Source organism: Aulonocara sp. 'chitande type north' Nkhata Bay, linkage group LG13, assembly GCF_057382095.1.
Source record: "Aulonocara sp. 'chitande type north' Nkhata Bay isolate Kocher_YH1m ecotype deep benthic linkage group LG13, A_spYH_male_GT1.1, whole genome shotgun sequence".
Lineage (NCBI taxonomy): Eukaryota > Metazoa > Chordata > Actinopteri > Cichliformes > Cichlidae > Aulonocara > Aulonocara sp. 'chitande type north' Nkhata Bay.
The window spans coordinates 26,599,749-26,624,481 of record NC_141356.1 but is presented as its reverse complement, the minus strand read 5'-3'; the positions used below and the strand labels follow the sequence as shown (position 1 = coordinate 26,624,481).

General features: G+C 38.4%; 1 protein-coding gene across 3 annotated transcripts in view; it reads left to right on the top strand.

The window, feature by feature from the left end:
* Nucleotides 1-2,740: 2,740 nt before the first annotated feature.
* Nucleotides 2,741-24,733, top strand: part of LOC147316213 (zinc finger matrin-type protein 4) — a 64,027-nt gene continuing 42,034 nt past the window's right edge. Inside the window, exons 1-2 of one of the 3 annotated variants that reach the window (XR_015124459.1) lie at nt 2,741-3,287; nt 19,572-19,688. Coding sequence is in view for 1 of the 3 variants with exons in the window: in XM_086259532.1 (XP_086115658.1) it covers nt 19,578-19,688 (111 nt within the window). In the remaining 2 variants the exon portion in view is untranslated. The remainder of the gene's footprint in view (nt 3,288-19,571; nt 19,689-24,733) is intronic. The other 2 variants (XM_086259532.1, XM_086259533.1) reach the window with 2 other exon arrangements.

The following is a 24,733-nucleotide window of genomic DNA, read 5'->3' as shown; positions in this document are numbered from 1 at the left end:
GAAACGTCCTCTCCTTCACAAACCGGGTATGCTAATCATGACTACGCTACCCGGTTTAGTTCAACGTTCCAGCGTTGGTTGTAACTCAATCGCCCCGTTAAATAGGTCTACGCTGGCAAGGTAATTCTGCACAGGTGCGATGATTCTAGCTGAGTACACTCCCCTCCGGTCAACTGCCGTTCCGTGCCACGGCTTCCGGAAGTACATGTTCCAGCAGAAAAACACATGCCCAGGATGGAGAGGAGAACACGACATAGTACACACAAACACCACAACAAATTGGCAAGACGATCAGTGAAGACCGTCTAGCCATGACAATGGTACCCTCAGGAACTTCCTCAGGACTGATTTACATGTTTGTGTTATATTTAATTCTCCTCAAGTCACAATGATCCACATCCACCACACCTGTTCTATATGATCAACGATCTGCACAAAATCATTGAAATAAGTGAATTAAGAGTGCAGTTACATCATGATTGATTTGTGATTGAATTACTTTGTATTTATGTCTCTCTTGTTTCACCTAAAAAGCAAAAACAGAAAGACATTTTCAGAATTCACTTCATCTCAGAGCTGACCAGTGCCACTTAGCAAGCACATCCTTGCACGGCAAAATGCCGTGAAATTCCCTTTTGCTTGTCACTTCAACACAAACTCTTCCCAAGCACTGCTTACTGTGTCTGCTTTGCGGCAGTCTAATAGTGGATTCATTTGGGCTTATAAATGCTGTAAAACTCTGACAACAAACATCGATCTTGCAGTTTAATGAGAAATAACATGGGACAGACCCCTCTATCATCGCTCCCTCCCTCTCTTTAGCACCCCGGCTCTTTCTAACAAATTCATGTGCACACTTTCTTTTCTTGGCATTAAAGCACCTGGCAATCAAAAGAACGACAAATTCCCCGCTTTGTGCAGCCGTGTCAGCAGGCATCAGCCGCTGATGCATTTTACCTGAGAAAATTAGCCCAAGGCAAAAATGCACATTATGTTAGGAAAATGATTTTACTGTCAAGGAAAGTCACAGAAAGTTGCACACAAACACAGAAAGAGAGGCACATCCTGTCCTCTTTCTACAGACCAGTGCTGACACTATACGTCCTCGGGCCTGCCTTAGCTGGTGGTTTGATAAATTGGCCCTTTCATCTCGTCGATGTGCATTGTGTCAGTGGGTTTGTGTGTATTTGAAACTGTGAGTGCATGCATTCGTGTGTGTGTGTGTGTGTGTATGCACGTCTGCCTGGGTACATTGTCTGAGCTGTGAAGTGTTTGGCTTCCTCACTGAGGGCTGCTGTCACAGCCTCTGAAAGCGTGTAATAGGCGCCCATTCTGCCGGAATGAATACACATCCATACACTAGTGAGAAAATGTGGCATTTCAAAAAGACTCGGGATAATCGAACAGAAAAATTATAAAAAAGAAAGGATAGGGGGGGCATGGCAATGTCATTCTTTTCAGCTAAGCTCTAAATTTGGTGCATGATTGCTTTGGGAACTGTTTGCAGGCCACAGTGAATTAATGCCATTTCTAATAGATCAAGAGCCGGGGGAGTTTTCTGTTGTTGGCTGTGGTAAACATTCTGGCTTCAGATACTGGGTTCCTGTGAGTTTCACTGGGATTCACGACTGTGTTAAATTGCCTCGGTTTGATTGGGATTCAAAGGCCACGGTTTGTTTATTCAGATTACACTTCAAAATAATTCCTCTTGAAACATTGAGTTCATTTGCAGCAATTTGTTTTTCTTTTTCTTATTTTTTCTGAGATAATCATTTTATGGACTCTGTGGCTGAGGGAAAAAAAAACAAAACAAAAACCTGTTCACAGAAGAAAAGTCACACTGGTTCTATGTTTTGCAGGTCTGCAGGATGTCAACCCACCTAAACAGTTGCATCAGTGGACGGTGAGCAATATAACAAAAGACTGACATCCCTGTTATTTATTTTATTTTATTTTTTTTACCTCACGGCATTTAGATTCAGAGGACCATTCTGGGTTGAAGAGAACAAACTTTTTAACATAGAGAGTGCTGCTTCATCTCAAACTCTATTGGTAGATGAGTAGACGCACGTCTCAAAATCTCACCATTGTCGCTGCAAATGTGGCAAACATGCATATAGAAGCCCGGCTGCACAGGTGGTCAGAAGAAAAGTAAAGGTGGAGGAAAGAGATTATTATGCTATGAGTTGTGTGTTTTCTGATTCTTCGCAGGTGTAAGTGTTTGCAGCACACAGTTGCCCTAACAAACCTTTAAAAGTTATCATTCAGATGCATTTCTTGGTAAGTAGTACATTTTGTATACTTTTTTCCTCTTGAAAATGAAAAAAAATCTGGATAACTTTTCTCTCAAACGAGCACAGTGGACATATTCATGACTAGTCTTGTAAGTGTTACATCAACGCATTGATTTAGCCTACAAATGGAATTTGCAGTCTGGTGGTTTGTTTGACAGAGAGGCCTGGGATGAAGTCAAATTCCCAGCCTTGATTACGGTTTCGGGGCACCTCTGCACATGAACCCTGTGGTTCTTCTGAGTGCTTGATGAAGACCACACAGCTGGAAACTACACTACATCTTCTCAACAAGACAGTAACAGTGCATGATATGCCTTATAATGAAATGATGGGGATTAAAAAGTGAGTGTGAGCAAAGACGCCTTACTTTGTAAAGGGGGGTCATGGAAACAGAGCATCGATATTACAGTGACTGGAATGACAGGGAATCTGGGTGCTCTCTCGGGTTATGCTCGTGTAATATGACATGCGTGTGGGTGCGAAGACCTACTCACTCGACCAGTGCTCCCACTCACTCACTCTACAAATCGAGCGTTCCGTGTATCACTCACACGCTGCGTGAGCCGAGAGCGCTTTCTGTCTCTCATTCATCCCAGTGAAGGCTGCTCACACTTTTTTCTTCTTCTTTGTCCCCCCTCTCGCTTACTTCAAGCTGGGATAGCTCGCTTTGTGTGTGTGTGTGTTTTCTCCCCCTCTATTTGTTTCCTCTCCGCGGTGCCTTTCGCGCGGAGTAGTGGTGGATGATATCAACAGAGCTTCGTTCCTTCTTACCTCCGCGATACCGAGGATTGGAGAGGAGTCGCTAGGGGACAAGCGCATCACGACAGACGGCGGCGCGAGGGAGTTTTTCTTGGAGGGGGACATCGCAGCTTAAGACGAGGAACAAATCAAACAGCTACACTGGGAGGACTGGCGCTAAGTTTTGACGGATTTCGCGGTGCAGGTGCGCAGGTGCATCGGGTTCGCGGAGAGGAGTCAGTGCCTCTGCGGAAGGTGAGCGATGGACTCTAAACTCCACCGTCGCTATGTCCCCCCATCAGTTTGTTCATTGGATGACTTGTTGTATTGATTGGCCTTGTTTGATTTTTTGTTGTAGAATACCTAAGTTCTTACACCACTCAGAGCATCACGTGGAATTGCTGGGATACTCATCGTCGGTTTGGGGAAAACCTTTGCAAACTTTGTTTTTGTTCTCTAACTGTAGGCAAACCAGAAACGTGGTATCAGTGTATGTTGACGTACAGCCATGCTGCTGCATGGTGTCACAGGTTTTCATCTAATGCTCATAACATCTTTCTTAGCTGCTTTATTATTTAAAAAAGCAGCACTTTGAGTTATTTATTATTCATTCATCCACTGGGGCCATCTCTGAGTGTGTTGAACATGATAAGTTAAACTGATGTGGAGAAATCTGATTTGGGTCTGCAGCTAAAAATAGTTTTCATTGCCGGTTAATCTAGGTTGTTAATTTATTTGTCTGATCTACAAAATATCAGAAAAGCCGTCAATCACAGCATGCCAGAGTCTAAACATTTGCAATCTAAAGAGTGGAGTGACACAAAGAGAGCATGCAACACTAGAAAACATGAAACCAGAGAACAGATGGACTGCTGGTTAAATGACTTTAATGAACAGTGCATTGCTGAAATAGTATTAGATTAATTTTCTTATTGGAATGATTTAAACATCCCTGGTTGAGTTCACTTTTCAGTTAAGTTACAGAAAGTTGAGCTTGAGTTTAAATTGTGTGCAGGAAATTTTCTCATTCTGAAACTGTTCAAAGCATCTGGTCCACATTCAATGACTTCCTGTGACACATGAAAATGAGACGCGTCGGATGTAATATGGATTAGTTTTGATGCTGCTTCACTGCTCCATATCCATTCTCATTTAGAGCACTCTTGTTGCTAGCATCTGTCACTTTGGGAGGAATGTCCAGTCAGCTTGATACCGGGTGTCTGTAGCAGAGTGATAAGAGCTTATGGTCTTTTCAGGCATTCACCTACCCGTCAACAGGACAGACACACACATACAGACACACATAAACAGCACAGGCTTTCCTTAAAAATCCCTCACTTAAGCACGATGTGATGAAATATGAATTTGGACAATTACACTTACTAATATCACATGCGGCCATCATCTCAGTGTCCTTTTCAGTCTTTTGTTTTGTCCCTAAAATGAGCATATATGACTTCCACTGAGTGGCACTGGTTCAGTTTTTCCCACATTTGCCTCAACTGTCCGAACAGCACTGAACCTTCATGCTCTGTTTACATGGAGTTACACTATCGATCACAAGTCATCGCAAGTGATCTTCAGTCCTACACTGTGATCGATTCAGCCAGCACTGACTTTTACTGTACTTTAGGTCAGTGCAGCAGGAAGGCAGGCAGGTGGGCTGGGTCTCTGAGCACTGGAACGGAAAAGAAAAACACCCTCTGAAGGCAACAACTAACTAATCATTCATATCACTGTGAAATTTGTTAAATAATTACAGTAAAAGGTTCCCAGTTCAAAAATATGAGAGCTAAAGCAAATGAATTATTGCAAAGTGCCAGTTTATGGACATAGATTTTTAAAAAAAGTGTCTGAGAGGATTTAAAGTACATAGAGTGCTAAATCATCTACCACTGCTTTACAACATATTCATTTATTTACAATGGTAAATATGTTTTATGCTTTACATTCTATTGTATTCTTCTCTTTCGGGTTCATGAAGAGTATAATGGCTCATTTAACGTATTGTTATTGACGTGAATAGAATTGTTCCAGCTATTTGTGCCAGTTCCCTCTATGATGAACAACAGAGTTCATAGTCTAATTAAAGTTTTTAAATCACCCTTCAAAAAATAAAGCAAATTAACAGGCATGCTCATTATGCCACACATTATGCCGTGCCCTTGTTCTTCCCAATTCTGAGGCGTCTAGAAGTATGGTTGCCTATTTCATTCTCCCCCTTGCTGTGCCTCTGTCTGAGCCTCTCTGGTGAAGAATCTGATTAACCAACTGGCATAATTCACCCTGTCCTAAAGGAACAAATGGAAGAGCAATGTTGTTCTTGAAGAATGGCCCCTTTTTCCTTTCTAAATATAAATAAAACATATGAAGGAAAAGACACAAACGCTGACACACACACACACACAGAGTCCGAGGGCAATAACTGAAGCTGTGATGCTCTTGAAAGACGCTGCAGCTTCATTACTTTCTGTAATAGGACAATGATTGATTGAGCGTGTGCGTATATACATGCATGTATATGTGTGTTTATCTTCCCGGGTGTGCGATTGGTCCATTTTCTTTAGGATTGATAGAGCATCATGTGTAGGTGTGCGTCTTTGTGTGTATGTTTTCCTCTCAGAGTGCTCCATAGCAACAGGCAGCATATCTTCTTCAAATATCTTTTTCTCAGTCACTGTGAGCCCTGACCTTACTGCTCACTGTGTGCTGTCTTTGCACGGGTGCATCTGCTTCTGTGTTAATAAGTGTACGTGCAAGAGAGACCATGTACAGTACATCAGTGTGTGGGCTATTTGGCCTCTCATTAATAGCAGCATAGTAAGTAATATGGACCCGCTCGCTCTGACTGTCTACACAATCAAGATACTGAGTCCGTCTCATAGCAGCATCAATGCATTGCCAACTAGAGCTTTTTGTTCTCCTTTTTCTCTCAAACAAAGTAGATATCATCAAAACTATGCAATACTGACATTGATTTGTAATGCTTTGAACAAGTGGCAGTTTATCATTTTTAGCCTTTTTTATGTATCTCTCAAAGGAAACAAGAGCGACATCTCAAATATACATCTTGACACGGTTGTCGTGTTGTGTTAATATCGGGGTTAGACTAATAACTGGTTACGTATTTCATATCCGGGCATAGCAGCTCTTTAGAAATCAATTTTCTTTTGCTCCATCACCGTGTTAGGAAACTGGCCTGCTGCCAGATAGGGAGGGAACATGGGGAGGAGAGGGGAATATTGTGGGTGCATTAGTGAATGAGCAACGAAAAAAAATTGCTTATCAGATGTTAAATTCATGCTTTTGCTTTTTATTTCTTTTTCAGACTCAGTTCTCAAAAACACACTCACACCAAAAGGAACAGATGCAAGTCGAAGAAGCAAAGACACTTTATACAGGCTATTTATATAGGCTAGGTGCTGCAAGGTCATACCCTATTTACTTCATGCCAGTGTGTGTCTCTGTGTGTATACATCTGTTTGTGTGATGCACAGCATGTTTTTTACATTCAGTCATATCAGTATCACGTTGCTTTGTGAGGACGTGTGTGTGGCCATCCATGCACACACAGCGTGAACACAGTGCTGCGAGTGTGCTAACTTTGTCGATAGCAGTACAATGTTCATGTGGAGGCTGTACAAACTCATATACCTATAACCTTGCTGCTCTATAAAAGAATCGGTGCTGTACTGTATTGAAAATATTTCTCAAACGCGAAATAAAAACCAGCTTTTCATTTTTAATTGGATTCCCAAACTCACACGAGGTGCAACTGCAAAGTTCCATAACTCTGCTTGATTTAAAGTTATGACCATTCAAGGTCATCTCTTATTGCAGGGCTGCACCGCTCCCAGCTGTTATTCTTTGATCACTGCCTGCAGCCCTGTTCTGATCTGATCACATCTATAAATTTACCATCAAAGTGACACAGAGAGAAAACGACTTCTCTGGTCAAACTTACCTAGCTTTTATATGAAGGATCACCACTGATGTTTAAGCTAGGTCTTTGGCTTTGACCCAAAACCAAAACACTCACTCCAAAAATGCCATGGAAGTGAGTGTTTATTAACGTTTAATGCTTTACCTCCTGAAAGCTTGCTTGACCACTGAAGCTCTTTTTGCAACTGAGCAGATTCTGTCATATTTCAGGCCTATTTAGTTAACAAGAGTGATCTCTGCCTGTGGAGTTTGACTTGGAAAAAAACCAGGAAACAATTCTATTGCTCATATATCCACATCTTTATTGGCACATACTGAAGTGTCAAAACGTGGATATCTAGATTGAATGAATACCTACCATAGGGGGAGAGGCGGGTTACACTCTGGGCAGGTTGCAACTCTGTTGCAGGGCTAACACAGAGATATACATATGGGCAATTTAGAATCACCAACTCAGCCTAACCTAACCCCACTAACTGCATGCAAGCCAGAATACCTAGATGAAACACATGCAGACACAGGGAGAACAGAAAGCAAGAAAGACCTTGTTGTGAGGCAACAGTCCTAACCACTGTGTCATCATGCAGACTTGTGGAGGAAAGCATTATTTTAAAAGTTACCGAATGTTTAAGTTTTAGCTCAACTTAAAATGGCTTAAAGTTTTAGTTGCTTTCTTGTCTGGTTAATTTCAACATGGAGTTTATTCCCTTTGTTTCAGGAGTTGAGCTAGTTGCAGTAATCAATCTCATTAATTGCTTCCCTGATCTTGGAGCCGCAGCTGATGGAAGTACAATTCTCAAACAAACACCCAAGGGCCAAGCAAGCTCTAAAAGTCAAGCCTCTATTTGTACTGAAATTTAAAAAAAATTAAAAAAAAAAAAAAAGCACACTGAAAAAAAATCTCTACAGTGCAAAATTTATACAAAATTAATTGTCAAATTTGAAGTTGCAGGCAGCATCCTTTATCACAACTGCAGTTACCAGGCTTGGCTCTGTGCAGCTGAACAGCTCTCTGCGCATACACCAGCAATTAGTGGTGTACAGTATTTGTACGCTTTAATGTTGCATCAGATAATATTGCCTGCTGACATGCAAGAGTAAAATTGTCACGCAAAAGTAACATCAATGGGTTTGTCACTTCAGCTTGCATTCACACACTTTACACAGGCACACATTACACACATATGTAAAACAGAAGCCCTGTGACTGACAGATGATCGTACCATGATGTCTTTGTAACGTCCTCTGAGGATGTAAATAGAAAATCAACTCTCAGCTGTATTGTACTGTATCTACTCACACACCTGCTTCATAGTCAGACATGCGATAAGAAGACATGCAGTTATTTAACTGAATGATGCTGTGGGATAATCTGTATGTATTGATGCTTCTGTGAATTTTGAAGCTAAACAAGCTTGTTTTTGGTAATTAGGAAGAGCGATTGGCAATTAGCTTTATGAAATCATGTCAGAGTTATGTGGCTTGTGTCGTTTTAGTTGTTCCACTAAATTTTATGCCCGATTAATTTTTTACTTCTGTGTCTTTCCAGTATGTTCTCATATTGTGTGCATCTCCCTCCTGCTTGGTCTCAAATGTATATCTTTCGCATTGAGGTGCTCTTGGGAAATCTGTCTGCTTGCTCACTTCTGCTCTAATCTGCTTGTATAATATGGTTTCTAGGTGGAAAAAAAGGAACAATATTATTCCTGAATGACTTTTTGTTTGGACTTGGGAAAATATATTCATGAAAATACTGACTTATCTTTAGTGCCTTGATCCCACTTCCATTCACTGCCTGTCAGAACAGGTCTCTGTGTGTATAGCTGCTGCCATAATGTACACTGAGACAACCATTAAAAGCCAAAATCCTTGCAGCATGTTCTTTTGTACAAAGTTCCTCTCCACTTTCGTGCTTATATTGGATCTTCAGACTGTTCTTTGATGTCACATAGTTTTTTTGGGGGGGTGCCATCCAAATACCAAGTCTGCATTTTGTCAAAAGTTGTTTTACCTTTTTCAAATAGAGATTTTAAAATGAAAACATGTCCAGAAAGTCCCATAACATAGAAAAAGAACATCTGGCCAAAAGGGGGCAAACTATATAAGCATATAAAAGGAAAATCCAATCAGTTGCTAATGAAACTGATAAACCCCAACAGTTTTGTTGCTTTCTAACATGGCATTTCCCATATGTTAAAGTAACTTAACAGCCCCCATTCAAATTTCAGGCTGCCTTCGGTCTCCCACCATTAACTCAGTTTGCCTAGAAGTCTGTTACTGAATACACACACACAGGCAGAGAGACACTACGCGGAAATGTGAGCTGTTAAACTGCAAACCTAACTTTGCCCAGGATAATGGTCTTCTTTCTCCCTCTAATGAGCCCATATTATGGCCTAAAGGGTTAGATCTGTTATTAATACCATTAACAACTAATGGTCCACTGAGAGAGATTTTCAGAGATAAAACTAACAGAGTACCCTCATGAATACAAGGGTCTCATCAAGCCAGAGAGGTTATAAAATATAAATGCATTGATAAATAGAGATGACTAATAGACACTTTCACTTATGGAAAATCAGACACACACAAAACACAAAAGCACCACTGAAGCTTTTGATCTATTCAATCCACACCAGTACCGATCTGCCTTCAGTATCACTGCCTTCAGAACCAGTCTGTCTCTCAGAAGTACAGAGGAGCTGAAAGGAGAGCGTTCAGATAAACTGTCTTCACCAAGCTGACTGACAGCATAAATATTCTTAATGGAAACACTAAAATGAAACAATAAACAGTGTTGATAGATTTAGTCGTTTCATTGATCGCTTTGTATTGACAGCAAAGCCAGAAAACAGGTGCATAATCAGAGTCTAAACTCTAGTAGTCTGTGTGGATTGGTGCATTTAATAGAAGTAAATATCTATGTACCAGTGTACCTTAAAAAACTGAATATCGTCAGATGCATCTTACCTGTGCTAACTGTGCTTTCGTCTGAAAATGCCTCTTTTCAGATTTAAAAGAATTTTGTATTTCATTTGGAAATCGGGGTCCCAGAAACTGGAGGAAGGATTGAGAGGCACAGAATCCAAAGTGTTTGATGTCCAATGTGAAGTTTCCACAGTCTATGATGATTTGGGCTGCCATGGCATCTGCTGGTGTTGGTGGTGGTTGGCTCACTGTGTTTTTGTCATAGACAGCAGCCCATATTGTGTATTCTGCTAAAAAGACATAACACCAAAACCATAAACATTGTTAAAAGGCTCAGTGATTCTAATGAGCTCAAATCAGCTACAGCTACCTGAGCTGCCAGCCATCTGTCAAAGCTGCCAAACCCCTAATAAGTTACACTGAAAAATTCTTGTGCGTTGCACAATAGACGTAATTGAGTCTGTATGCTAAAGGCTGACTAATCAGGAAAATGTGTTTTTACAATTTTGTTTTGTTTCTGTTAAGCTTATTTTGTTAAGTCACTATTACTGTTATTATTACTATTATAATGATCATCTCCTTGGCTGGGATAAGCTCAGAATTCACATATACATCCATCTCAAATATTACATAAAATACCAGTATATACCTCTTGGACGAATGTGAGTCTCCAACTTTAAGTTTCACTAAAATTCATTCCAGTAGTAAGGTGCATAATACTGCAGCTTATCTCCTCTTCTCTCCCAAGAGTGGATAAGTCGAGCCTACACCATCTTTCATGAATAATCCCTGCCCTAAAGGGCATATTTCCACCACTGGGAGAGAAAAGAGGCAAATGAGATGAAGATAAGAGACAGTGAGATAAAAAGCATACTGTGACTGTCTTTGACTAACAGTATCAGAATTAGGGATTAGATTGGTTGTACCATGTGAGTGATTACACACTCGTTGTTTTCCAAAATAAGTGGCCAAAAATGGTGCTGCGATCCGTATTTATGTCATTTAAACTTTTTTAAACAGTTGATGTTATGAAATTTCTTACTTTAACATTGCAGTGGCAGTTGTCAAGCAGTCACGATTGTTGTGCGTTTATATTGTGTGCTCTTTGGTCATGGCTGACAGAGAAGATTGTTTTAAAAGTCTGGTATTTTCTTTAATTAATGAACAAACAATTTAAATGAATTTAAAAAAGGAAAGAAAAAAATTCAAAGATTATGTGCATGCAAACAGTGTAATACCTACAGGGTCAACATTCAATTCAATTCAAATCAATTTATATATTGCTCATTTACAACAACAGTTGCTTCAGGTAAGATAAAGATAAAGACTTTATATAACACAGAGAAAAACAGAGAAAACCCCAACAATTAGATGACACTTTACGAGCAAGCGAAAACTCCCTTATCAGGAAGAAACCTCCAGCAGAACCAGGCTCAGAGGAAGCAGCCGTCTGCCATGACTGGCTGGGGTTGAGGGTAGGAGGATAGGACCTGGAAGACAGCCAGAGATTAATAATAAGTAATGATTAAAATCCTGACATTTTATAAATCTAGAGCAGTCCAGCTTTTTTGACTTATACAGAAAACTGGCTGAAGTACTGACCTCGGTTCAAGGTAACATTCACTCCTCAGTCATTATAGAAGGAAACTCGGACAAGAAGTATAGCATCTCAGAGCTGTCACCAAGGTTATTGCGAGAAGATTTCAGGAGTTGACGGTGCAATTGTCACTCAGATTCGCAACGCAAATTGATGTGTGAGAACTGTAAAATGTATTAAAAGGCACAAATGCACAGAAAAAATGCAGACATAAATTTAGAAGATCACACAGCCAATTTTGGAATAAAGCATTGTTGATTTTCTTTCTGCATCGCAATCACACACTCTCTTCTTTTACTTCTTGATTGAACTTGTTGAATTTAACTCTGGGGGAACAGACGGGACCTCTGTTTCCATATCTTAAGCTTTTGGCTTTATTTTTTTTTATTTGACAGCAAATCCATTTGCTTGTACCCACGCTGTATTTGAGGTTGTGTACGTATGCAGTTTGCAGTATTTAACAAGAATAGTACAAAGTAAGCTCCTGCAGTGCAAACAGAATGAATGTGTATTTGGATTCAGACTCTGGCTTCAGCTCCTTTGAAGACTTTGTTCCCTCAGTCTATTACCTTTGATTGCTACTGTACAAAGCGGAGGGTTATGAATCTTGGAGCGTGTGTGCATGTGTTTGTGTGTGTTTGTGTGTGTGTAGGGGTTTGACAAAGGGGAGACAGTGTTGGGAAAGATTACATTACCAGGCGTGAAACAAGAAAAAAAACTGTAATGTGGAACATCAAAGTGACGCCACAGTGCCTTTGCGATATAGGGTTCCATATTATTAACCTCCAACCCTTGCTCTTGTCATTACGGCTTGTGACTCATTCGACAGGCCATTGGCTCACAGGCTGATGTCAATATTTCAACGTCCGTATGCATAATTTGACAGTTAAATGAGGGGAGCACTTTATTTTGAATGAGATAGAAGCTGTATGAAAATGTGAGCACAGAAAATGGAAGAGGAGGAGAGACAGTCCAGCTCACAGCAGCTACCCCCTGATGGAGCATAAATGAATAAACTGAGAAATGGGGGAAGGGAAGATAGGATCTTGTAAAAAATGTCTCAGTTTTTTTCTTTTTCACCCTCTAAGTTCATCTTAAGGACACATTTTATGTATCTGTGATAGGAGTAGTGTCTCTAAAGTTCCCCACTGGGCAAATACTTGATGCTATATGTTTGTCTACAGTAGGGTAGGGCTTTATTACACTATCTAGTTGCAAGTACTATTACAACCTAATTAATATTCTAAGCTTATGTGACAAAAACAGCCCCACTAGCTGCATTTATTAGAAAGAACAAAAAGTTCCTTCTATTCCAAGGCCAGCTATTTAATGAAGAGTGGGCCAGAGGCTGAGATTCTAAGGAAGTTTCAAAGTTCACATCGATGTTAAATACTTGATGTGGTCTTAAAAGAGCGTTCCCTTTTGTCTTTATATTCCTTCCGATGAAGACAGAAGGTTTGTGCATGTGCCGGCTAAGACTCATTTACTTTTTATAGTTCTGTCCAATGGAGTTTGGAGGTTTTTTCATTTTTAATTGGAGATGCTGTTTTTGTTTTCTGTCTTCACTTTAACTCTTAAAGACTTTTAACTTTCTTTCACATTTTAATTCTAAGCCTTGTTTTTGCTTTCATACACTATATTGCCAAAAGTATTGCCTAGTCTGCCTTCACACACATATGAACTTGAGTGACATCCAATTCTCAACCTATAGTGTTTAATGTGACGGCAGACCATGCTTTGCACTATAACAGCTTCAACTCTTCCAAGAAGGCTTTCCACAAGGTTTAGGAGTGTGTTTATGGGATATTTTCTTTACCATTCTTAAGAAGCTTATTATTGGGGTCAGGCAATGATGTTGGATGAAAAGGCCTGGCTCACAGTCTCCACTCTAATTCTTCTCAAGGGTGTTCTATATGGTTGAGGTCAGGACCCTGTGCAGGCCAGTCAAGTTCTTCCACTCCAAACTTGCTCATCCATGTCTTTATGGACCTTGCAACAACCCCACACCATAATCCCTATTCACCAAACTTTACACTTGGCACAATGCAGTCAGACAAATACTGTTCTGGCAACCGTCAAACCCAGACTCGTCGATCTGAAGGCCACACTAAGTCTGGGGGTTTGTACTGATTGTTTATATGAGATATTCATAGAAGCAGTCTACCTAGGTGCTTGATTTTATACATCTGTGGCCATGGAAGTGATTATAACACCTGAATTCAATGATTTGGATGGAGGAGTGAATACTTTTGGCAATATAGTGTACTTTTCTCAAACCTTGTGTGCTACCCTATCAGGTTCCAAGCTCTTCACATCTATTGCTCTAGCAGACCCTTCAAACCCCTGTCCACATCTGCATGGGTATTCTGAAACACATCTTTTCTATGTGTTTTGGCCTTTGGTCCACACATTCATTGCATTTTAGGTGACTAAGAGTTTTTGAAAGGTTCCATCTTGGACAAAGAAAATGAAGATTTTCTCTTGAAATATCGAAACCAAATTAACTGATCTTCTTCATAGTATAATACAAAGCCAACAACACAAAGCAAAGGTGAAAATCAGCACGAAGACAGTGATTCTACTTCAGAAACATGAAGAGGTAGAAAACAGCGGCTGCAGCCTGACTGCTCATCAGTTTTTTAATTGTTGAAATTCAGGGCCTGGCTGCTGGGCTGAGGTAGGCATTTACTTAGTTTTAACATCACTCTGGGTTCCTGGCCAGCATCCTGTCTGTGCAGATGCTGTGTCAATCAGCAATATTCTTCACTCTCATTGGTAGTTGATACAGTGGCTCGCTTGTTGAGAATGTCACAGAATGTCATTCCCTTTCATGGTTACAGCAAATCAATTCCAGTGTGTATCCAGCTTCATTAGATCATCTGACAACTTCACATCAGAACCTTTTCTCTAGAATGTCACAATGAGATTTCCATTGTGTAGGAGGACCAGGCCTCAAGGGCTGGTGTCCTGCAGTATTTAGATGTGTCCTTGATCCAACAGCTGATTTAAATGGCTAAATCGCCTCCTCAACATGTCTTGACGTTTTCCAGACTGGTAATGAACTAATCATTTGATTCAGGTGTGTTGACCCCGGGTGATATCTAAAACCTGCAGGACACCGGCCCTTGAGGCCTGGAGTTCCCCACCCCTGTCCTACACCAAAGCAATAAAAGAGAAATAATATATTTCAAATACATTTCCTGTGTAGTAGCATGACTTTATACTTGGAGGACAGAACAGGTAGATTGTGAATAGGTAGACTTCTAAAAGGACAGTTATTGGTGTCATCAAATGTACAGCCTTTTGTTGCTCCCATCCCAATTTTTTTTTAAATGTGTTGCAACCATTGAATTAAAATTACTTTATCTTTTTCTTATTTCTTTATTTTTCAGGGTTCTATTGTAAATACAAACTAGAGTAACCATTGTCATTCTGAAATCATTTTATTTTGTTTTTATTTATATTTTGCAGTCTTCAAACTTTTTTGGAATTAGGGTTATATATTGAATTTTGGTTTAATAAGTAAAATGACTGTGAAACAGTACTGTTGCAGAATTTTCAACACTTTATTTATTTATTTATTGGACAAAGTCACTGCAAGTCTACGAAAAGCCACTAAATGAGTTAAGTTTGCAACAATGAGGTGAACTGAAGCATAATGATTAGTACAATGAGTCCTTTATGAGCCCTAATATACCATTTTTGCTGATATGGTGGCATTTAGCTGATGAGATTCTGTCACTAATAACACTTTTTCAGGATCAAGTCTAAAAAATGACATGTTTCATTTAAGTTATCACTGAAACTGTATGCACTATCAACAACCTTTTGGTGCAAGTGTAAGACAAATAATTACTTTCTAAATTGCATTTCTGTCTGTTCATGTCAATTCAGGGAGCGAAAACTCTAAAATGCAAGCTCTATATGGAAAGTTTTGGCAGTACAACAGTTGCTGTCCTTCAGCTACAGCATGCTGGGAATTGTGAGCTGGGCAGACTGTGTGTGCCATTTTTATTAAACATGCACAATTTGTTAACTCTCACCAGAAGTTAAGTCTAGTTCTTAATCAGTCTTCCTATGTCAACAGAACACATTACCTCTCTGCTGACTCTGTACAGTGCAGTGCGTCAGCCACTTCTCTTTTTACAAATTCTGTCAGAAGAAAATCACAGTGGATGAAATCTTTGAGCTGCCTCTTCTAATCCTTGTCCAGTTTCTTGTGGTAGCCCTTCTGATAGCTACCGATCAGTAGTTCAAGCTTTGGCCCAGGAATTTTGTTTTGCTGTGCTGGTGCTGCCAGAAATTACCACCGCACTTTCCCCTTTTCCTGCTGATGCAGAGTTAGTGGCCAATGTAGAATCATCTCCACCCATTCTAGATTGGGCACCAGCACCGTATTAGTGTTTGATGGAGCTCTTTTAAACAATATTGATTAAAAATGACAAAATTATAATGTTACTGTGCATTTTTAAGTCAAAATTGAAATAGTTAAAAGTGAATTACGAATTATATTGCAATTGTTATTGCTTTTGTAAGTGTTATTGGCTCATGCACATACAAGTTGAGAACAGTTAAGTCCTTAATGACTGTATGAATTAATTGGGTTGCAGCAATAATTCATACCATTCGTCACACACCAAACTATATGTCATGGATCAGTTCTTTGACGTAAGAGTCTATTAATGAACTTCCCCAAGTTTGCAAGTTTGGCAGGAAATCCATGTGTTCACACTATTTTAGTTACCAAACAGTTTTATTACTAAGAAGTAGCTCATTAAGAAAATAGCTTTTCTGGGCTTGACTATACAACAGCTTCACTCCCACTCCCCTTCTATTTAAAAACTCTCTTTATTTTGTCACAAGTGATCACGTCGTCTGCAATGACTTCTGCATGCATCCAAGTGAAAAAAAAGGTTCTAAATTAAACTAACAAGACAAAATCAAAAGATGAGCTGAAGGTAAACTTTCCACTGATACTAAATATAACACATATATAATACATGCCCTGTGGTTCAAATTGATACTAAAGCAGGAAGAGCGCATCTATTTAACCCTCCTGCTGCCTCCCCAACCTTTTTTTCCCGCTTTCCTTCCATCTTCAATTAGGTATCCCACTATCTGTCTCTCCATCTTTTCGCTTCATTGGGTCTGCCATTCTATTAATCTTGCTAACAGATTGCCTCTATTAATTAGTCTACATCCCCCATCTTGCATGTAATATTCAGAGGTAATTGAGATATTAGGAAGATAAGGATATTTCTGCAGTCACAATCATTTTTAATTAGCCTAAAGATTAAAAGATAGACTCGTTTCCGCCTGGCTGACGTCCAGGCTGGCGGTGCAAGGTCTTTTCCTGTAAATTCTGCTGCAAATTTAATGTGTCAGTTTCCAAGATATATCTGTTCCATTATGCCTCATACTTCACGTTGTGGAGGTAATAATGCATCTAGGCCTCCAGACAAAACAAGTTTACAGCTTGTCATCTGTGGCATATGAGATTGAATATTGTGCCTCTCAAGCATGTATAACTTACTGAACACAAGTAAAGACGATAGTAAATTCTGTTACTGTAAATCAAATGCAGTGCCTTTTCATTTTAACGTGCATTATGTGGGTCTCACTGCAGCTTCAATTAGATAATGATAACAGACAAGATTAACAGACAGGAGTAATTACTCTGTGTGTGTGTGTGTGTGTGTGTGTGTGTGTGTGTGTGTGTGTGTGTGTGTGTGTGTGTGTGTGTGTGTGTGTGTGTGTGTGTGTGTGTGTGTGTGTGTGGAGCATAGAAAATTTAACATATTGGCTAAATGGAATTAAACACTAGGTGTGAAACAAAGAAAATTCATTTTCCCTGCTGACACGTGGAGTACATTTTGTCTGATCTCATCACAAATGTTGTAATTCTCAAGATACACAAAGGGCCCTATTCTTTCAAAATTACCAGAGCTGACCTCGACAGGATCCTTGTACTTCGTAGCTGTGAATAACTTTGCCTCTACAAACCCCGACCTGCCACTTCCTTTGCGAAAAGACCTCAGACGGTTTTAATGGCTTTGGTTTGTTCACTATTCCCTACAGACCAGTTACTCACTCTTAACATGTCAGAGCAGTGCCTATAGGGCGCACATAATGAAGAGAATAGAAAATTGAACATAAGACCCCAGAGCAGATCATTAAGCTGTTTCTATTATTGTACTCTGTATATAAGCAAAGCACTGTACTAGGCTTCGAGCCATCACTCCCAGTAGGATGCTCACGTTTCTATGGTTTAAGTGGTTCCCAGCGCTCACCAAGTATAAACACACCTTTTCTCACAGGGAAATGTTACTGGAAACAGGTTCACAGAGATGTTAAACCCTCTCTCTGCCTTACAACATTATTACTTTCCTTCCAATGTTCAAAACTTCCTGGGAGTTTCAGTTGCTTACAGCATTTCCATTACATACACTACTGCTTATTATGGTTGGCACAGCTGAAATTTTTTACCTGGTTCATTTTTACAAGAACACCTCCACAAGTTGCACTTTCTAAATGGCACAAAGCAGACTAAGATGAATATAGTAAAATCTAAGTTTAGCAGTCTAAGATAGCGCGTTAATTTAGCTCATGTCTGTGGCAAAGGCAGTAAAAACACAAGCACGAGAATAAAAAGAAAGCATGGTTCCAAATATCTATCGTAAACCAGTCATTAGAAGCCAAGCTTAATGATTATTACCCTATTATTAAGTACCATAAGTGTTATGTACTTAATTTGGGTGTGTAATTAAAAGGTAGAAAAACTGTGTACTGTAAGGAATTTTACTGAACCATGCAAACGCTCATTGAGGTTGGTTCACAATATGATCGGGATATTAATAAAAAAAAAAAAACTTCACCCAGAGTAAAAATTCTGCCCAAATGATTTGGGGTAAATTAATGCGCACATTTTAAGAATACATCTATGATGTCACAAGCTCATTAATGTCTAAAATAAAGTCGTGACTCATTTGTACTTTCCCTGTTCACATTTGTGCAAAGAAGCAGACATTTGTGCTTCATTATTTCTGAAGTCATCACATTCTCATTTGTCTGGCCTGTAATGCTAATAAAAATAAAAGCAGAAGGTAGTCAAAAAGGTTTTTTCTTGGTTTTTTTGGTGGGTTTTTTTTTTTTGCATAAATGTCCACTAACTATATGCAAACAAATCCATACTATGGTGTTTAATTTCTAAAGAAAACAGTGCAGAGTTATAGTAATTGTAATAAAACTAATAACAACACATATGATATCAGAAAATGAACAACAACACTGTATTTTTATGGTCTGTTATATATGGTTATATTTTGTCTCTAAAATACTGTAAGTAATTTTAAGAGTCCTTTAAAATGCTCACAGTAAATTCTGACATTACATGGAAAACATGTATGAGATTATCGACCTTAAACACTGAGATAACTGTGATAGCTGAGCCAGCATGGTGAGGCTTGGATTTAAAAATTTAAATCTTCTGCTCCAGATTTGAAAGAAAAACTTACATTACTGGTTTTATTACCAGGTTTGATTTAGTCAATTAAAATAAAAATATACCTCAAATTAGGAATTTGTTAAGATTAGGGTGAAAATAAATCACTTTAGTAAATCAGATTCTTGTTTTTGAGTATTTGCACTTTTGATATTTAAAAAAGTCAGGAACCAATTCTGTTTTTTCTGCTGTGTCTGTCATCAATAAAACCATATCTAAGTAAGCTTTTGCTCTCAACATCATGTTAGAGCTTACTGAATATTTTTTAAAAAGTTTATTACTAAGTAAAATGCAGAAAACTCGCGCAAGAGCCTCAGGCCATTGTTTCCAAGTCTAGAGCCAAAATCCATGAGAAGATGTTCTGACAGAGAGGATCAACATATTTTAGGCTGCACTGTCATAATGAATCTGTCATTCTGAAGGAAAAACGATTTCTAAATTGAGATATTTGCATGCTCATGCATCTCAAACACACACAGTAAGGTTCACTGACATTTTATTCCGTCCTGCATTTTAATCATATTCATATTTGCATATGTTTGGGTGTGTATGTGTGTGTGTGTTTTTGTAGTCTCAGATGAAGATGAAGTCTGCGGGCGTTGTGGATGGAGGCTTGTTCACAGAGAGCTATTGTAACATCTGCAATGCCCAGCTCATCTCCGAGTCCCAGCGCACCGCTCACTATGAGGTGAGTCCATCTCCTCTGCTCAGTTTCTGAGGTATTTTCTCATATTATTCCAGAATAAACATGTGTTCAACAACTGAAGAAGACACAAAGGTTCTTATGCATAAAGCAAGCCAAAATGTTGCAACGTTTACTTCATTTTCAGGCAGATTCCTGCGTGGTACATTTTGCAAATGCCTTATTTGTACCAATTTCTGCTTGTGGCGTTCAAAATAGTGCTCATCCATTAAACATAGTATTAATGCAGCACTGTAATGCTAGTTACTTGCACAACAACAAATGTGCACACACAGTTTTTATTTTAATGTAGTATAGCTTTCAGCAGACTCTCTCAGAGTAATTTATTGGATGGCCATTCAGCCCTTGCATTATTTAACTAGAATCTAAATGTGTGTGTTTGTGCATGTGAATGTGTGCTTGCGTGAGTGTACTGCATTAAAGTTGTACTTAATTACAAGATACAATTGGGATTAACAAGCAGACTAATGAGGGTGAGGCCCTTATCTAGGCAGACTAAAGCAAGGGCAATGATGGTGTGTACGGTAGGTTTCTGCATAGATGTGCACCTACAGTACGTCATTCACTTGTCAGTAATCTATTTCTGTCCCTCCCGAGCCTGACAAAAACACACAGCCTTGAGTAGAGCAGATGAATAGGCAAGCTGAGTCATTGCATTTCATCAGTTCCAAAAGGTCTCTGTAGAGGTTAGCAGATCAAGGAGACAAGGAAACAAATCATTTGCAAGCAGGAATATTTTGAATGTTATATTCTAATCAGATTGAGGGCAAAGATGGGCAAATTTACTAGGAGCACATTTCAAAAACAAAAATAATTTCTCATTTCCGACCAAAGGAAAAAAAAATGTCAGAAGTCCCACAGTTGTTCTTCAAACATCCCTAAATGTCTCACTTAAATAATTCATGCATCCTCTTTTGAGTTGAGATAATTTATATGTATTAAATTGTTGAACTTCAGGTAGTTGCTTCAGCTTTGACTAATGAAAATGGACTTAACTAATAAACAAAATCCAGGTCAATATCAGGCTGTCTTTAGCCAATTAGGGGTGTTGCTGTTGGTCAATAGGACCATCAAATGCATTATGTTCCAGTGCTTTATCGAAGGTTAAAACCAAAGGCTGAACAAACCCAGGTGTGTGACCTGTCTGTCAACTATAAGCCCAGCATGTGCCCCTTTGTTTCAGTCACAGTCAGTGGTTCTGTCTGCTGCATCAATAAGTGAATTCTTCACCTTCTTGAGCGTCTATCCTGAGATGCTCATTTCCTTCAGCCCTTCCTTTAATTTATAGCAACTCTATCGTGACACACGTAACACGTCTGTTCTCAGTCTTCACCCTCTGCTGCAATGCCAAAATATCAAAGTGCCCTCCACTCTTGTACAGGTACTTCTACTTTATCTTCCCAGGGCCTGTCAGTTCAACAACATAAACATAGCGATTAACACATGACCAGATGACCAGGTCTGGTCTCAGACTAGTAATGTCAGTTTCACTTGGTAAGAATCTGGCACATCAATCAGTATTGACCTTCCTTTACTTAAGTTGCCAGTGTTTGAGTGCTTTAGGTTTTAGCACCTTATATGAAAGGTTTTAACTTTTAGCTTTGTGTGTTAGGGCATTGAGGGCCATTGCACTAGCTCTTCTTTTATCTTCAGTTTCATTTGTCACACACTTAAGCATTTGATTGTAAAGGTTATAAGAAAGATATATTTAAGCACTTCATTAAGTCCCTTTAAGTAAGCCTCTTTTTCTCAGTTCCCCTTCCACTTTTTTTCACATTGCAGTGTCTTTTGCATGTCTGACTACTTTTTTTTGACCACATGCTCCTCCATCACCAGCACCAGCCATCATGGTCTTTTTCTTGGTTTCATTCTTTTTCATAGCCTTTTCCCCTCCGCTTTGTGTGTGGCAGAGGGGAAATTTCCATCAGCTGCCACTGACACTGACAAGTATGTCCTTTTTATTGGATTTGAATAGAGACAACTCTAGCATTATCTTGGCACATTTTTATTCTTCCGTAGCATAAGACAGTGTATGTGTGATGGCTTTATTCACTGTTTGATGAGACACTTCTCTAATTGTGAGCCAATCAATACTGCTTTCCATTTTGAGATGTCCTACATGTGATTCAAAACACTTTTCAAAGATTCACAGATTCAAGATTCTTTTGCTTACACATATACAGTGTTGGGCAATTTACTTTGAAAAAGTAATTAATTGGCTTCCAAATTTCATCAAAATATATTAACTTATTTTTCAGAAAGTACGTAATCCTTTCCATTTCCATACACTGTGTCAAGGAGTTTATCCAAGCGCCAATAGCAGGAGGAACTGATGTTTTCCAATTTATTGCAATCATACGTTTTGCCTGTAATGTACAATAATCCATAAACTTAATTTGATAGGTTGTTAATTTAATATTTTTAGGATACACTTGTAGTAGCATCATTTCTACATCCAAAGTGATCTTTTTATTTAAAATTTGGTTTATTTTGTTCATCACCTCCTGCCAAAAGGCACAAACAATTCTACATTCCCATATACAATGAAAAAATGTTCCACGGGCTTCTCCACATTTAAAACATGTATCTGGTATTCTATTATTATATTTATTCAGTTTCACCGGTGTTACATATGTTTGCATGATCCAATTGTATTGTAGTAATTTTAAGTTACTGTTAATCGATTGTTTTTGTGCTTTTAAGCAAATTAACTTCCATGTCTCCTCAGAAATATTAATATTTAGGTCCTTTCTCCAAGCTTCCAACTTAGAAACTGATGTTTCTGAAGAGGCAGAAACAATCCAATTATAAAATGTTGAAATTAAGCCTTTATTACCACCTTTTTTCACCATAAACTCCTCTAGCTTACTTAACTGGGGAAAATTAAGGGATTTATTTTGCATAGATGAAATAAAGCTTCTAATTTGTAAATACTTAAAAAAGTGTTTTTGGGGGATTTGAAATTTTGAGACTAAATCCTCAAATGAGACCATTACTCCATCACAAAACAGATCACCCACTTTCTTAACACCTTTTACTGCCCAATCCTGAAACCCTGCATCCAACTTTCCTGGTACAAATAAGGCATTTCCCCAGATGGGGCTAAACTGAGAGAGATTGTTCTTAATATTCATCATTATGTCAGACGATTTTGTTTTATTTCATTATATATTTTTTGTTTATCTGAACACATACGTGTGTGTGTGTATATCTACATATATATTCGTATCTGTAAATGAAAATATATGTAGTGTGTATATATTGTTTTTTGTTTTATATGTCTGAAACAAATAAAGATACAATACAATACAATACAATACAATACAATTTCTTTTATTGTAAACCAGACTTCAATCATGTTTTGAACTATAGGATTATTTGTTTCTTTCTTTAACTGTTTGGATTTCGCAGAATATAAGTACAAATTTAATGGCATTTTAAGAGCATTTGCTTCCATCCCCACCCATGACGGGGTATTTTGGGATGAAAAATAAAATCTTATTGTCCTTAATTGAATAGCCAAATAGTACCAGTAAAAGTTGGGGCATTTCAACCCCCCTGTATCAAAGGGAAGGTACAACAAAGACAAACGAATACGAGGCTGCTTCTTGTTCCAGATAAACTCTCTGATTAGTGATGTTAATTTAGTAAATAATCCAGCAGGAGGAGCCAGTGGGACATTTTGAAACATATACAACAGTCTAGGTAATACATTCATTTTAAGAACACTTATCCTTCCAATAATAGATAGTGGTAGACTTATCCAACGCTCCAAATCTTTGGAAATTTTCTGTAGTATTATATTATAGTTAAGTACCACCACATCTTTTAATGAAGGAACTATTTTAATACCTAGATAGATGAATTCAGAGTTAACAGTAAAGCCAGATACATTCTGATTTACGTTTTGATTGTACCCTTGATTAAGTAACATTAATGATGATTTTGTTACATTAACTTTATACCCTGAGAAAACCCCAAACTGATCTAATAAATCCTTTACAGCGGGCACAGAATTTTTTAATTGCTTTAAAAATATTATGATATCATCAGCAAATAAAGCAATTCTATGTTCCTTTCTACCAATCCTAACACCTTGTATCTGTCCACTGTTTCTAACAGCTATTGCCAGAGGTTCAATAGCTAAAAGGAATAAAAGTGGAGATAAGGGTGAACCCTGCGGGCACCCTCTTTTAATATCAAATTGTTCAGAGATTATCTCATTTGTCTTAACCTGAGCCACAGAGTGACAATGTAATAGCTTGATCCAATGCAGAAATACCTTTCCAAACCCAAATCTAACAATGACATCAAAAAGATATGACCGCTCAATTCTATCAAAAGCCTTCTCCGCGTCAAGCGAAAGAATGGCTGTATCGTCCTGCTCACTTTGATTATGAAGAATGTTTAAAACTCGTCTTACATTATGAAAACCCTGTCTATGTTTAACAAATCCATTTTGATCATCCCCTATAATAACTGGAAGAATACTTTCTAATCTTTTAGCAAAAATTTTACAAATAATTTTAGTGTCTGTATTGATTAAGCTTATAGGACGCATATTTTCACACTTATTATTTAGTTTTCCAGGTTTAGGAAGCAGTATTATCAGGGACTTCCTTAATGAGTCAGTAAGATTGCCATTATTAAAACATTCTATATACATATCTAAGAGGGGCTGTGCTAATTTATCTTTAAAATATTTGTAAAGGTCAATTGGCAATCCATCTGGACCAGCTGTTTTGCCAGCATTTAAGGAGTTTATTGCATCTATAATTTCATGTATACTAATTTGCCTATCAACATTTACTTTGTCTTTTTCTGAAATTTTTGGTATTTCAAGTTTATCTAGAAATAAAGATTGCATTCTAGTTACATTATTGAGTTCAGAGTTATATAGCGTTTCATAAAATCTTTTAAATGCATTATTTATCTCTAATGGGTCTACTATAGTATTACCATTTGAATTTTCTAATTTTGTAATTGCCTTTTCAGATTCCATCAAATTTGGAAGCCATTTAAAAAAAATT